General features: G+C 44.1%; 1 protein-coding gene across 2 annotated transcripts; it reads left to right on the top strand.

Moving 5' to 3' along the window:
• The first annotated feature begins 465 nt into the window (after positions 1 to 465).
• On the top strand, positions 466 to 8,202 carry OSR2 (odd-skipped related transciption factor 2). 2 transcript variants are annotated; one of them, XM_019757637.2, is made up of 4 exons: positions 466 to 844; positions 4,962 to 5,729; positions 6,768 to 6,867; positions 7,698 to 8,202. In XM_019757637.2, the coding sequence occupies exons 2-4, from the start codon at positions 5,074 to 5,076 to the stop codon at positions 7,770 to 7,772; spliced, it is 831 nt and encodes a 276-aa protein (XP_019613196.1). In that variant the 5' UTR covers positions 466 to 844; positions 4,962 to 5,073; the 3' UTR covers positions 7,773 to 8,202. The 2 variants fall into 2 exon arrangements, with proteins under 2 accessions (XP_019613196.1, XP_019613194.1); XM_019757635.2 differs by having other exon boundaries at positions 484 to 844; positions 7,616 to 8,202.
• The last annotated feature ends 6,913 nt before the right edge of the window (positions 8,203 to 15,115 follow it).

The raw sequence follows: 15,115 nt of genomic DNA, 5'->3' as shown, positions 1-15,115 counted from the left end.
ATGCTAGAGAATACAATCTAGAACTGATTGATTTTGCCCTACAGAGAAGATGGGTATGTTAAACGTGTTAAGATGTGGAAATTAACCCAGCGAGCGCACCAAGTAAAACTACAAAATGCCCTTTGGATTTCTCTGCGGGGTCTTCCGGAGGCAGAAGACCAGTTGTTCAGTTTCTAACAATATAAGAAAGTGGCACCGAGAAGGAAGGTGGTCACGAGCGTTCTGTTTGTGTGTGAGTTTTGAACTGAGTCACCTTCGGCTCTGTCTCTATAACTGGGAAACCTGGAGCAAACCTGTGCCTTTAAGACTCAGTTGCTATCCAAACACAAGTAAACAGAGTGGACCATTAGCGGGCGCCGGGCGGGGAGGCGGAGCCAGGGCTCAGTGGGCCCCGCGCGGCAGCGGGACGCCCGCCCGAAGGGGAGGCGGGGCCGCTACTAAAGCCCTGGACTCCCGGCTGCGAGCAGCCTGGCGAGGGACGCGGGCGGGGACGGAGCTCGGAGCGCTCGCTGCTGGAGGGTGATGGCCCTGCGAGACTGCAGGGTCCGACCTTACCCGGAGTCGGCGAGAAGCTCGCGTAGGTGCGGGATTCCTGGCGAGCGCTGAGCGGAGGCTCCAAGCACCCGGGGTCTTTACGCATTCCACGTCCACAGACTCGGACGAAGGCGAAGATCCGCTCTCGTTTTAGCGGCTTGTGGTGCTCCAGATCATGTCCGCGGCTCCCGGGACTCCGCGCGGAAAAAGAAGTTTGCGGGGCGTGGACCCAATGACCTTTCCAAGCTGTGTGCCTCACTGCCTGGACCAGGTCTGAGAGGCGCTGCCCAGGCGGACCTTTCTGCGGGAGGTGAGTGTCCGCTCTGGGAAGGGACTGCAGCCTCCTTAAGCAAGGGTGAAGGGGATTCAGGGGGCGCTCAGATTTTCTGTTCGGCGTGCCACAAGTTCAGAAATGGTGAAAAGAGATCGGATGGATGCAATCCCGGGGCATTGTTTCTCACTTTATCGGATCCCAGGCACGCCACTCCCAGCTAACACCCAACGACACACACTTTTAAGTACTGTTTTTAGTTTTGGTTTGCGACATTTAATCTAAGCATGCAGCAAGATTTGTTATAAAAGCTGATCGACGTACGCTGAGATAAAATCCCATTACCCCAGGCTGTTTCTGACCCTGCCCCGGTATTCCCGGTGCACCCGTCCGGGGGCAGCCGCGGCGGCGCAGCGCGGACAGGCCGGGACATAATGCCAGTCTAGCCAGCGCGTTTCAAGAGGGAAGTAATAGTTCAGCCCTAGGTAATTCTCCAACCGTGTGTTGGCCTTTTGATTTTCCTCCCATCCTCCAGTCCTGGAGGAGGGCAAATTTCCCCCGGGCTTATACGCTTGGATTCTTGAGAAATAGCAACAGAGGAAGGAGTTGCGGTGGGAGAAATGAGGGAGAAAAAGGTGTTTGTGGAGGGAGCGCTGCATCTGTCTCCCTACCTGTTACGTAGCAGAGAACAAAAGAGGGCTGGCGTTTCCCGGAGCGAAACGCCGCAGACAGCCACTTTCTCTGCTAAACAAACTGCAGTCCTGAGCAGAACAAGAAAATTACTCACGCAGGGGGAGCGAGGGAGCAGAGAGAAACAACCCAGATTATGCGGAAGGCGTCTTAATTTAATTAACTCCTTTGGAAGGCAGAGGCGCTGCACCGGGGCAGGAACTTCACCGCCGTTTTTCTCTGTTCACCTGATCCAGTCGGGCCATTTTAATTTTATTTTTAAACATTATCTCCTTAGATCCACTTGGTCTATAGCTTTCTGATTTATGTAGAATTCCGTTGTGGTTTAGGCTGAAATTCAGCGAGCCTATCTATCAGTCATTTCTCTCAGTCACCAACGCACAGGTTTTAGCAGATGACCCTTGACGGTATATTATTTTTAGATAATTCAGTGTAATAACATCATTACCAAAAAGCAAGACTCCTTATCAAATTACCACGTACCTTTTTTCCTCCAGTGTTTTGAAAGCTTCACTGAACTTAGCATGTACACATCTCACTTGTTGACAGCCAATGAACTAAATTTTACAAACCTTCTGTACATTCCTGGAAATTCCTGTGAAGACGACTGATGAAAGAAAACTAGCCTCAGCTCTACTGAAATATTTATGTATTTTCATTGGTTTAAATTTCTTTTCTTGCAAAATTTAAAGTAACCAATGGTCCGAAACGGCTTGCTGGAGAAATGACAGCAAACGATGAGAGCTGTTATTGCCTGAAACTGAGTGTGGGAACTACTACATGCTCAACTCCAGATAAAGCGAAAGTACTTTAGATCTTTGCATTGACTTAAAATATCTTTTGACAAACATTTCCAGCAACTCAACGGGAGAATGGAAGTCTAAACTCCCTAATTATTTATGGCAAAAGTGTTTGATGGATATTTAGGGTTGTTTTGTTTGTAAAAGGGTTTCAGAAGTCACCATTGGTCTACTGTTCTGTGAAGAAACCATTTGTCCTGCAAATTAAAATGAACATATACTATGAAACAGCACCTTTGTGCCACCAGGAAGATGAATTATAATAGAGTCATGAATTTTTGTGTTATAAACCATTGGGAGAAAAGGGGAGGAAGATGGCACTCAACTTTCGGCTAGCAGAATTAACATTTAACCTTTATGGAAGAGTTTACTTCTTGCATTTGGAATCGAAACCACAAGTTGTAGTAGTCCTTCAATTGACAACACCCCCCCACACACACACACAATCACACACAACCAAATATACACACGTAGAACATGGTGGGAGTTGTACTTGCCTCCTGTATTTATTTCTAAGAAATCTACTCTGGGAATACACCCAAATAATAATTTTGGTTTCCTCTCTATGGGGGAGGCTACTTTTTAATACTAGGGGAAAAATAATATTTTGAATCTCTGGAAAATCCTCATTATGCGAAAAGAAGGAAATAAAAGTGTAATTTATTATTTTTAATGGAGGAGGAAATAATCAGGTAGATTGCCAGGGAGGTTAATAGAATTCTTTTTTTCTACCTCTCTAGGAGAGGGTTTGAGGGATTGCCACTGAACAAAAACGAATCGTGATTTGTGATGGGAAAGTTTATTCTGAATGGAGGTTTACAGTTTCGGTTGAATGGTATGACTGAGACCCTCTGACTGTTTCACACCTCTCATTAACTCTGGGCCTAAACTCCCAGTCCGTGTGACACCAGGTAGAAGCGGTTCATTAATAAATCCCTGTCTCGGAGCCTTTCCAAATAGAGGAGGGAGGGAAGGTGTGGGCCTCATGAAGGCAGCCGGATTCTGCCTTGCTAGAGCGCTGTGTGATTAGCGCAGCGCCCTGAGTCTGCCCTCAGAGCCACTGGCAAGACAACACACTAGAGAAGAAACTTCAGGCGTAGAAAGGGGTGGGTCGGGAGGGGGAGACTGAACAAACTCTCCCATCATTCCGCAGGGTTCAAAAGCCAGGTGTAAAGGGTGATGGCTTAGACGGGCCTGCCTGTTCCTCTCCAGGGAAGGTGTTTAGCTGTGAGTCGCGCACCTGGGGGGGGGGGGGGGAGCTGCCCTCAGAGGCTAAGGCCCAGGCCCGCCAAGCTGGCAGAACCCTCTGCTATAAAGGGGCTGGCAGTGGGAGAAGGTAGGCCCACCCTGAATGCAGCTGAGGTACCCCTGGGAACCTGGGTCTGAAAGTAAACCTCTGCGTTGCCCTCCAGGCGCAGGGAAAGCGGAGCGCGTGCTGTAGACCCAGGCCCGCAGACTCCCGGATGGGTTTCTGGGTGGCAGGCGAGCCGCTGCACACATCTCTAGGAGGATAAACAAACTTCCTCCAGGCTGGCAAGGCCTCACTGTACCCGGCCGCTGGGGCTCCGCTGCTGCTCCGTCCCTTTCCCTCCCCAGGGAGCCTTTTCTACCCTCTTCTCCCGTGGCCTCCGGGGTAGAGGAGCCCCTCTTGGTGACAGGTCGGGAAGCCGCTACGGCCTCCCGAGAGCTTGGCGCTCAAGCTGGGATAAGGGGTTTCGGCCTCAGGGACATTCTCCGCCCACCCCCAACCACTCCCCGGGAGCCGAACCATCTGGAAGGGATCTTGGTCGGGAGTGGGAGGAGACGGCCCCTGGGAAGGAGGAGGGGGCGATTCCAGGTCGTACCCGGCCCCCGAGGTGTCACTTTTCTTTCCTGCGGGCCGTCACCGCTGATAAATGGGACCGAGGCAGAGGAAGGAAAAAGAAAACCACCGAGGTCAGCGCGGGGCGAGGCGGGCCCCTTCGAGGCCCGAGGGCCCAGGAGAACCAAGTACGCTCCGGGTGCGCTTCTGCACCCCAGCGTGGCCCGGGTAAAGGCGGGAAAGGCGGCAGCGCGGGCAGAGCAGCCCACGCTGGGCGCAGCGCAGGGATCTCCCGCACCGGCCCGAGTCGAACCCTTAAGCCCCGGGAGGGACCCACAACCAGTCGTTCCCCGGGGAGCTCCGAGGCGCCGCGGCGACAGAGGCTCAGGCCCGGGCCTGGAGGCGTTGGCGTCGCAGGTCGTCGCGGTGGACAGAGTTTTGCCCGACAGGGTGAGGGTGGGAGCTGGACTGGGTGCTGCCTCTGCTGGAGTGCTCCTACCCATATTTCTTTCTCCTCGGGCCTAGGTCTTCCTCTCCGTGTGTGCTGGAATCCGACCTTTCTATGGGTGCCAAGAAGGGCCGCCAGGGCATCCAGCTCGCCAGGGGACTTTTCTGCTCTGACACCCTGGCCCTGGGACTGAGCTCCGCGGCCTCACTGGGGAGGCGGGGACGGGGAGGGGAAGGAGGGAGGGCGCGCTACATTTCCCTCACCACACTTGGGGGCCCTCAAGTAGGATGTGTGTGTGTGTGTGGGGGGGGGACTTAGAAGGAAGGTGTGGTAACCCGCGCCGGCACCAAAGGTCAGGCCGAGCTGGCTTGTTGGATAATAGTCACGACTCTCCCTCTCTCCCCCTGTCATTTTTAGGGTTTCTCTTCGTGCTGTTGTCTCTCTGAGTTTTTGCCGGAGTCCCACGCCCACCCGCCTCCGAGTCCTGGAAGAAAGGGGCGGCTCCCTCAGCCCCCCAGCATCCCGGAAAATGGGGAGCAAGGCCCTACCGGCGCCCATCCCGCTCCACCCGTCGCTGCAGCTCACCAATTACTCCTTCCTGCAGGCGGTGAACACTTTCCCCGCCGCAGTGGACCACCTGCAGGGCCTGTACGGTCTCAGCGCCGTGCAGACCATGCACATGAACCACTGGACGCTGGGATACCCCAACGTGCACGAGATCACCCGCTCCACCATCACCGAGATGGCGGCGGCTCAAGGCCTCGTGGACGCGCGCTTCCCCTTTCCGGCTCTGCCCTTTACTACCCACCTCTTCCACCCCAAGCAGGGAGCCATTGCCCACGTCCTCCCAGCACTGCATAAGGACCGGCCCCGTTTTGACTTTGCCAACTTGGCAGTGGCCGCCACGCAAGAGGACCCCCCTAAGATGGGAGAGCTGACCAAGCTGAGCCCTGGGCTGGGTAGCCCAATCTCTGGCCTCAGTAAATTGACTCCGGACAGAAAGCCCTCCCGAGGGAGGTTGCCCTCCAAGACAAAAAAAGAGTTTATCTGCAAGTTTTGCGGCAGACACTTTACCAAATCCTACAACTTGCTCATCCACGAGAGGACCCACACAGATGAGAGGCCATACACGTGTGACATCTGCCACAAGGCCTTCCGGAGGCAAGATCATCTACGGGACCACAGGTGAGGTGGGGAGGGAGGTTGGCCCGGGAAGGGACGGCGAATTTGTCCAGAATACCAAAGCCTCACAGACATCCCAAGTGTCACTGAAATACCCTCGGAACTAGAATATATCCCCAAAGCCCTCCCCCGCCAGCCACAGCTAACCCCCCACGTTTACCATTTTTCCTCACCAGGCTCCTGCCGCGTTCTTGTTTGAGATGCCGGGAGGACTTTCCCTGTCTTTAGCAGTTAAATCTAATGGGTTGGCCTTAGTGCTGGGATCGGTTTCCCAGTTTCCTCCCTGTAGCCCTTGGGGTGGGGCAGGTAAAACCGAAGGACCCCCGAAGACCTTCCCACGGTGGCTGCCGTCAGACCATTTCTGGAAATCTACTTGGGCCACTTCCAATGGTTTGCCTCCCTTCCCTACCTCCCACCCCAGAGTGCACTCCAGAGCCTGACACGGTGACCTTCCTTTTAAACTTATTTAATCTTGGTCACTGAATTTAAACACAGCTCTCCACCCCCCTCTCCCTGACCTTAAAGTCTGCATCAATAAACGGCAATTGGAGAAATACTATAACATAAGTGTTTTCATCGGTAAAAACTTCCCAGGGGTGGAGGAGGGGTAGCCCTCTCCCGACTCTACTAGCTGTTCCCCAAGGTGGGACTTCTGAAGAATCCTCTGCCACTGTTCAGGGATTCGCTGAAATCAGTCCCCCGGAAACTCAGCCTTGACCTATATCCTGATTTGGCCAGTTTAAATCCCAGAGAAAACTGTAGAGGCCAAAAAGGACTCATTCGGCAGGATTTCGAGCTCCAGAATACGCCAGAGAGGGCGATCAAGTGTAGATGAAGCCGGTGTCCAGTGCATATTTTGAGTCTGTTAGTTGAGGTTAACCATAAACAGAGTTACACAGGGGAAAAAATACAATCTAAAAACATAAAAATGGGAATCATGTTTCTTTTGTCCTTTCACTACTTCGATTTCAGTAACTGTCAGAAGAAACTCGTCACTGCGGTGGTAAAGCCATTTCACTGAAACCTTATATTGATTTTCAGGTATATTCATTCCAAAGAAAAACCCTTCAAATGTCAGGAGTGTGGGAAAGGATTTTGTCAATCTAGAACTCTAGCAGTTCACAAAACTTTACATATGCAGGTAAGTTTGTTTTCTTGTTTAAAAACAGTGACTGGTTCCACTTTATCATGTTTACTCTACAAAAGGTGCTCAGTGGCAGAATCTTTCTCTTAAAAGACTGCATTAGTTTTCTAGGTAGGGAAAGCAACACTCATTTTTTTCATACATAAAATTATTCCTATTTAACATAAAACATTTTAACATTATTTTTAAAGGACAGGCCAGTCTATTCTAAATCCTGATTTTAGAATTATTATTTTTTTGATCATATCTGCCCTGCGTTTAAAGCTTTCGTGTTTGGGAGGAAATAAAGGTAATTTTGATAATGGAGGCATGGTGAAATCCCATCCGAGCTCTCTCCCAGGGGCCTCATAATTTGTAGTTTTCAGAACATTGAGGAATAGTTTAATTTTCCAGCAAAGAGGAGCCTTATTACCCGGGAGAATGTCTTTCCTTAAGAGAGGATTAGAGTTTTTCCTTCCCCCTTTTCCTGTCTATGACATGGTGATGAAATGTAAAGAGCTGGAAATCACAAAGCCCACCGCAGTGGCCACCGGCAGTTATCAGTGTAATCGGCCTCTGTGTGTGCCTGAGCGTGTGTTTTCGTGATTGGAGGATTAGGAGCACAGATTTGTTCCTGCAAGTCCCCTCTTTTGTTGTCGTGCGCGTGTTATGTTAACGCTTGTGATACCGATAAGACAGAAACTATTGAGAAGGGTGCGGTGGTGGTGTGAAGGATTAATCCTTTGCTTGCTTCACATCTGAACAGGAATCTCCACACAAATGTCCCACATGTGGAAGAACCTTTAATCAGAGAAGTAATCTGAAAACTCACCTTCTCACCCATACAGACATCAAGCCCTACAGCTGCGAGCAGTGCGGCAAAGTGTTCAGGCGAAACTGTGATCTGCGGCGGCACAGCCTGACTCACACCCCGCGGCAGGACTTCTAGAGAAGCCCAGGATCTGTCCCGTGCCGCTGCTCCCCTCCCCAGACACTTCTCCACGCCTCCCACGGTGGGGGGGTGTCCCACCCCCAACCCTTCACTGACCCAAGCTCTCCCCTTGCTGCAGCCGCACCTGCAGCTCCAGGGACTTTACTTCTCAGAGGACTGAGAACTGTAGAAAGCCACACATGTACCGGTACATCCTTTCACAAAGAGCATATGCTAGTTTCTTGTAGATATTCACAGCTCATTTTAGAGCTCTGTACATAATGTCGTGGGTCTTTGTTTTGTTGTTTTGTTTTGTTTGTTTTTGTATCTTGTTGGATGCACCTAGATATGGAAAATGGAAGTCAAATTTATCTTTAAAGACTGTATTTTCAAAATAAAACCTTTTCTTGTTTGTTTCAACACCCCTGCAAAAGTGTCTTGCTATTTAACTTCTGTTTTCCCTCTGGCTTCTGGGAGAGTGGGCTGCCTCTAAAATAGTCAATATTGAAGGGTTTTCTTTATACCTAGGTTTTGAAATAAGACTCTCACAATTCTCTTCCTGAAACTTCAGCCCTTCCCTTTTGGTGCTGTGGCAGCTGTGCTATCTTTTTGTTTTTCAAAGATATTAAAATTGATAAAACCTGAGGTTTTATCCCCTTTTGTTTATTCTAATTCCTTCAGATAAAAGCAATATAATAATCATTATTAATAACTTGCAACTCCAATGATTGACCTACTTGAAAGCATAAGGTAGGAAGAACTGTAAGGAAAAAGAAGAGAAAGGAGCTTCTCACCACCTCATTTTAAAAAAGTCCTTGACCTACTGTCAAAGTTTATGATGGGCAACTTCTCTTACCAGTAGACTTTGAACACTATGATTTAGCACAATAGACAGAGACTTTTACCCTGCCTTCAGGGGAGAAGTCTAACATCCTCCTATAGAAGAGTGCAGGTAAGTACAACCTTCAGAAGAAGATGGAGGACAAGAGGAGAAAGGAGAAATTACTTAGCTATGTTTGCACAAAATATTTCTTTCCAAGGGTGGAGATCCTTTCTTCTACAAGGTTTGGATTTCTCAGCAAAGCAAACTGAGTTAGGTCACTAGCAAGGTTTCTATCACTAGTTGGCCTTTTGTCCCTGGGAAAATTCCAGAAGTACAGGTTACTCTGTGTATAGAACTCATGGCAAATATGTAATCACCTTCTAAGGCATTTCAACCTTTCCCAAAAGGTTCCTGGGGAATATGACACTAGTATAATGACAACCCTGTGTAGGATTTAAGTGGAGAGCTATGGATGCAGATAAACAGTAATACTATGCAGAGACTGGGAAGTAAAATAAATATGAACTTAAAGTGAGAACATCAGAGGAATCCGTGACCCAGTGGCCCAGCAGGTTCCACAAACTTTATACTGAACAACGGTGAATTAAGTACTCTCGGATTTTTTTTCGTGTGGGGGGATGGCATGTTTCACCGTCAGGGTGATACTAGGCAACACGTACTGTTTGTAGCTGAGAATCCTCCAGCAGGGTAGATAGGGATTCGAGGACCAGATTCAAAATTTCTCACCAGTGCCTTGTTCACTATGACATAAAAGGAGGTTTCAAAAAGTGTTCCAGAATCACTGCTTACTCTGTTCTCAGGGCGCCTGGCTGGAAGTCACTTCTGCTTCTCACAAGACATCAGTTCTCTTCACAAACTGTCCACTCACCAGCCTGTGTATCTAATGTTCACACAAATGTATTTCCCAACATGGGATAGGCCTAAAGGCTTCACTGAGGAGAGGGCACAGGGATGTAGTGTAGTATGCCCTTGTGTGTGTGTGTGTGTGTGTGTGTGTGTGTGTGTGTGTGTTTGGTATTTAGGGGAGTGAAACTGTTTGTTTTCTTTTGTTTGTACAGAATTAACTCAGTGACCTCCCTACCCCTACTCTCTCAAGATCCTGCCCACCTTGGCACAGAAGATTTTAACACTTTAGAGCAAGGTTACACATTGACTGTCACTAGTGTTCCTCTAATCCTGTAGGCATTTTCCATGTAGTCAATCTCACTGCCCCACCCACCTCAACTGACTACAAGCTTCAATAGTTCCATTGCACAGGGTTCAGTCAAATTATCAAAGAATGACCCTTGTTCACTATCAAGCTCAGTTATATCTTTGAGTCCCTGTCACAGGGATATATAGATAGGTGTAACCAGAATACTGTTCCTCTTCATTGATTTTGGTTGAACAAATTGGAATCAGAAATGAATGAGGGAAAACAGACAAGAATGTGGAGCAAGCAGTTCCCCTTCCAATGTACACACTATTTCAAAAGTTAAAGTGAAGTTATTTATAATTTAATTATGTAGTCAATAATTTTACAAATGCTTATTATATGATTTTCATTTGCCAAGCCCTGTGCTAGGTTCCAATGATTTTCATGCATTCTCTGCCTTTCCATATCTAGTGGCACACTTTTGCCACTACTACTTAGATAATTTTTAAATCTATACTTTTAATTTTACAGCTACCTTCTATCTGCACTCTTAAATCCAGCATCCATCTAGACTCAGAAAGGACCTAGACTCTGAGTAAACTATCCACACTCTTCATGATCTCAGGTGAACTTTTGAACAGTGGGTTCCTCTCCAAGTTCTGAGTTGTTTTCTTCTTCTTTAGAATGTCCAATTATGCAGGAAATGAATCTTACGTGAGACAAACTTATGAGGCATCATAGGGAAAATGATATCTTGTATCTTATGAAAGCCATCTGCAGGGTTTTTTTGTTTTGTTTTGTTTTTTGGTTTAGAGAAGAGTCATTATTTGAGTTTTAGATTAGCCCGTGTTTTTCTTACAACCTCTACCATAGTCAACTCGTGAATCAATACTCCTGGCCAGAGACCAGGAGTGAGAAGTATCACGAGTCACAACCACAGTGCTGAAAAACTTCATGAGCAATAGTTAAGTATTGAGCTATGACTTTAATCTCATTTTGTAATCTTTGTGTGGGGTTTCAAAAACAATTTCTAAATATGAATTACATTGTAACCAATTGTTAATATAAAATTATGAGTATGGGTTAAGTCCACATAACACTGCTAATATTGACCTGCAGGTCATCGTAGTACTAGTGCTTTATAATTGTAGTAATTAAGGTTGCTATTGTGCTTAGGCACATCCTCTTTTACATGAGGAGGCCCTTCCAAAATTTGACTCTAGGATAACTAAATACTTAAAAAGTAAACAAATCTAAAATCTGAAACTATAAATAGGCCTAACTAGTGATGAAATCAAGAGGCAGTTACTGCGACTTTTTTCCTGCTGTTCATTTGTTAGATGCTAGCATGGACATTTAGACCTCTTCACTGCAATCACTGCCCCAGTACTGATTCTGGAGGGGCAGCTTATCCCTGGAAGGCAGTTGGTAAAAATTAGTTCTTGAATATTGTCAATGACAGATTAGATGCATTTGGATTAAATACAGTGCAGACTATACAGAAAATTTTAATACAAGAAGGGTATTACCATGGCATAATGTGTTGCCTTTCTTATTACCACAGTAATTTTAATATTGTTATAATAAATATAAAAAGTGGATGAAATCATATAACACATTACGACAGGAATGGCTTTGTATATGGGCGGATTGTGTTCACCACCTTTATTTGTATGTTATATTGAGACTGTATTTCCCAATTTTTCCTTCTGAAATGTAATTTGCCACTGGTAACAACCTCTGCCGCCAGCGATGAGCAATAAAGGGAGTGGAGATTCAGAATAATTCAGCTTTGATGACCTGAGATATTTCATGTTCATTCCTGTTTCTTTTCTTTACTGTTTTTTAGTCCCCAGTCAGCACCAATTATATTATTATCTAAGCTACGTAACTTTTTAAATTGAAACTATTCAAGGCAAAAACTGATAGTGAAAAACTGTAAGTAACATAAATACACCACAAGAGGAAAATTTTTAGGTAAATTATAATGCTACTTAGGATATTTTCTACTGCAAGAAACAGAAAACCTGAAAAAAAAAAGGGACTTAAACAACAGAGGATTTATTTCATTACATAAAAAAAAGTTTCAAGGTAGGGTCCAGGGATGCATAATTAATTGGAGTGACAAGATCATCCAAAACCCAGTTCTTACTTTTCTCTTCTGCCATCTTCAGTGTCTAGACTTGCTCCCTTATGGCCACAAGATGGCTGCAAAGGCTCCAACCATCATCAGCTCTAGTGCTTCCTTCTCACACACATTGCATAGGCAGAAAAGGGGGTTAGAGACTCTCCTCCATAAATCCAACCTGTAGACTTGCACTCATATATTATTGGCCAGAATTAGTTCACTTGTGTCTTCTTCAGCCAATCACTGACAAGGAGAAGAAAATTATACCATGATTGACTTAGACTAAATAAAATTCACCTTCTATGCTTGGAAATGAAGCCAACGTTCCCTGGAGCCCTTGACTGCCTGAAAACACCCGAGTCCTGTTAGCTAGGAAGAAAGTAGAACTGTCTGTTGTGAATATTAAGCAGATGTTAAAAATGAAGTTTCCATTAATAACCTTGTGTTAGGAGATGCTTATGTTATAAAAGCAAGATATTTAATGGCATATACAGTATTAGCCAAACTATATAAACAAACAAAACCTTCAAAAAACTAAGCAGAAATAAAGACTAGCAGAAAATATACCAAAATGTTAACAGCAGCTATTCGTGAGTAATAAACTATGGGTACATTTTTCTTTTCCTTTTCTTATTTTTCAACTCTTCCACAATGAGCATGTGTTACTTTTATAATGGAAAAAGTTAATAAACATTATTTTTAAAATCCAAGATAAAGCCTTAATTTCCTCAATAGTTTTGTTTTTTCATCTTGCTTTATTGCCTCTAACTAGTCTTGCCTCTCTCCATGGACATTCACATATATTTCTTCGAAACCATTCTTTTAATTTAGTTACATCTTTACTTTCTAGTTTCCTTTCTTTTTTCCTTGATTTCTAGTCAAACCTTCCTTCCCTATCTTTTTCTCTTCTCTATGTTTCCGTGTCCTGATTCTTTGTTTTCTCCCTTTTAAGAACTTCAATAAGTCTAACTCAGTGTTCCTCTAGGTGTGATCATTAGAATTATCCAGGTTACTTATTTCTGGGTCCTTCCTAATCCAGTGGGTTGATTGAAATTTCTGGTGATAAAGACTCAGGACTCTGTATTTTAAACAAACACTTCAGGTAGTTCTTATGTGTATTACAGACTGAGAACTTCTGCATTAGCCTTTGACACCATCATTCCCTTTATCTTATCCATCAGCCATTTATTATGTGCCTACCGTAATAAACATAAAACAAATCTCAACCCCCTTTTCTTTACTTATTTACCCACTGTCCTTGAAGTTGTCAAATTTCCCCCACCTTGGTTCTTACTGCTCTTCCCTTGTCTCTGCATCTACTCCCCCCCAACGCCAACCCCCCCCCACATTGTTGCTGTTCCCAAATTCCATGTTTTCTTTTCACATTAATAGACGTCTTTGGATTTAATATTTTATTTATTTGGTTTTCTTTGTTACCTTAATCCACTTACTAATTTAAAGAGGCAGGAGAAGAGAAGAGAGAGAATGTAATAATTGATTAAGATGAGGTAAAATTTTTCTTTAAAATTTTTAAATTAAAATATCATTACCAAATGATTTGTTACTTTGACTTCTATATGAAGAATATTAATTTGCTATGAACAATGCTTTATGCATTGAGGTGTGGGTGTATGCTTGTCTTAAGATCAGAGCTAAGTGAAATTGTTTTTAAGATTATTTATACTATTATCTCACTAAAATTTCACAGCAGGCTATTTTGTTTTGGAAAGAACTATGGTGTGAAGTTAGAAGATGTATTTCATTTTTTTTAAATAGTAGGACTCAGTTTTTCATCTGTAAAATGAGAATTTGTACTACATAATAATGTCTTCTCTAACTTGTAAGATTTATGGTTCTCATTGAGGTAAGCATAAATGCATTGTTAGATAAGTATTATTGACTACACAAAGGCTAGAAAATACCAAGAAATCATATCACTTCACTCCCATAAAATTTGTTATTAACTCAGTAAAAATAAATGTGTGTTTACAAATTAATCTCTAGTAGTATACTGTCATATCATCTGTTTTCCTAAAACTGTTGAAATCTTAGGGGCTTTTGAGAATATTGTGGATTGAAAGTAATGTTTTTAAATTGAAAATAAATGTATTTCTTTATTATTTTTCAGTGATAAAAACAATCATGCTTATTGTAGAAAATCCAAACAACATAAAAGTGTATAGAGTAAAAGTCTCTACTTCTCTCTCCCGCACTAATGACCCTCTTAATTCCATTCTCAGAGGTAGCCCCTATTAACACTTTGGGTATATCTTTCTAGACATTTTACTGTGGGTTTGCAAATGTAAGTGGACACTTAAAAATATGCATATACAAATAACATAATACTATAATACTATTTTGCAACTTGCTTTCCCCCCAACCCCACTTAACAATAAAACAGTATATATTGAGTCTATTTTTGCATATCAGTATAAGATAATGGAAAAAAAACTCTAAAGACTTTTAAACTTGAAGATTCATTCTTTTCTTCAGAATTAATGGAGAAATAGGAAAATCATTCTGTCACTGAATTTATTTACCAAATGCCATCTCCTTAACTGACAACCTTTAGTTCCCTATCTTCATGAGGGTAGCTGAGAGTGCCTGAGGGTTTTGAAGAGTCTTCAAAGTGTGTCATATTATGGTTCACATCAATGCACACTGATATACCTTTCTGGCAAAAAGTGAAGGATACAGTTCTTAAATCCCCTGGTGACCCATTATCCATGGATCATTGACGAGATAGAATGTAATAGCTCCTGTCTTTTTACGAAGGTAAACTTCACAGTGAAACTGTACTGTTCATGCCCTACATCTTTTGTCTAAACAAGAAAAATAATCTAGGAAAAAGAAACTACATTAAGTAGTATTACTAATATTCTTTATTATATTTTAATATTTAGTGAATGAGGAAATATCTGTTGAAGTATAGTAGCTATTTAATTGCAGAGACTGAGACTGAGACTGAGACTGAGAAACTTGTCCCAGAATCTACCTTTCCAAATAGATCATCTGAAATTCAAGGCTAAATGAATTGCCCAAGATGCAGCATTTAGAACATCAAGTTAAACTAATAGATGTTTTTCCTATTTAAGGACAATATTAAAGTAGAAGTTCAATTGATATTATGGGTCAGAATTTAACGTTTTCCATTATTTTGCTGTGGTCTAAACAGGCAGTTTTACTCTATCCTAAAAATTATTTCACTTGTGAACTGGGTCATAGTCA

Source organism: Rhinolophus sinicus, linkage group LG12 (genome assembly GCF_036562045.2).
Source record: "Rhinolophus sinicus isolate RSC01 linkage group LG12, ASM3656204v1, whole genome shotgun sequence".
NCBI classification, from domain to species: domain Eukaryota; kingdom Metazoa; phylum Chordata; class Mammalia; order Chiroptera; family Rhinolophidae; genus Rhinolophus; species Rhinolophus sinicus.
This window is presented reverse-complemented; position numbering and strand designations above follow the sequence as displayed.

Bases quoted from the DNA above. Each gene is read 5' to 3' on its own strand.
- OSR2 (XM_019757635.2), top strand. From the start codon at position 5,074: ATGGGGAGCAAGGCCCTACCGGCGCCCATCCCGCTCCACCCGTCGCTG. The intron at 5,730-6,767 runs GTGAGGTGGGGA...ATTGATTTTCAG, and splicing joins GATCATCTACGGGACCACAG to GTATATTCATTCCAAAGAAA. The intron at 6,868-7,615 runs GTAAGTTTGTTT...ACATCTGAACAG, and splicing joins ACAAAACTTTACATATGCAG to GAATCTCCACACAAATGTCC.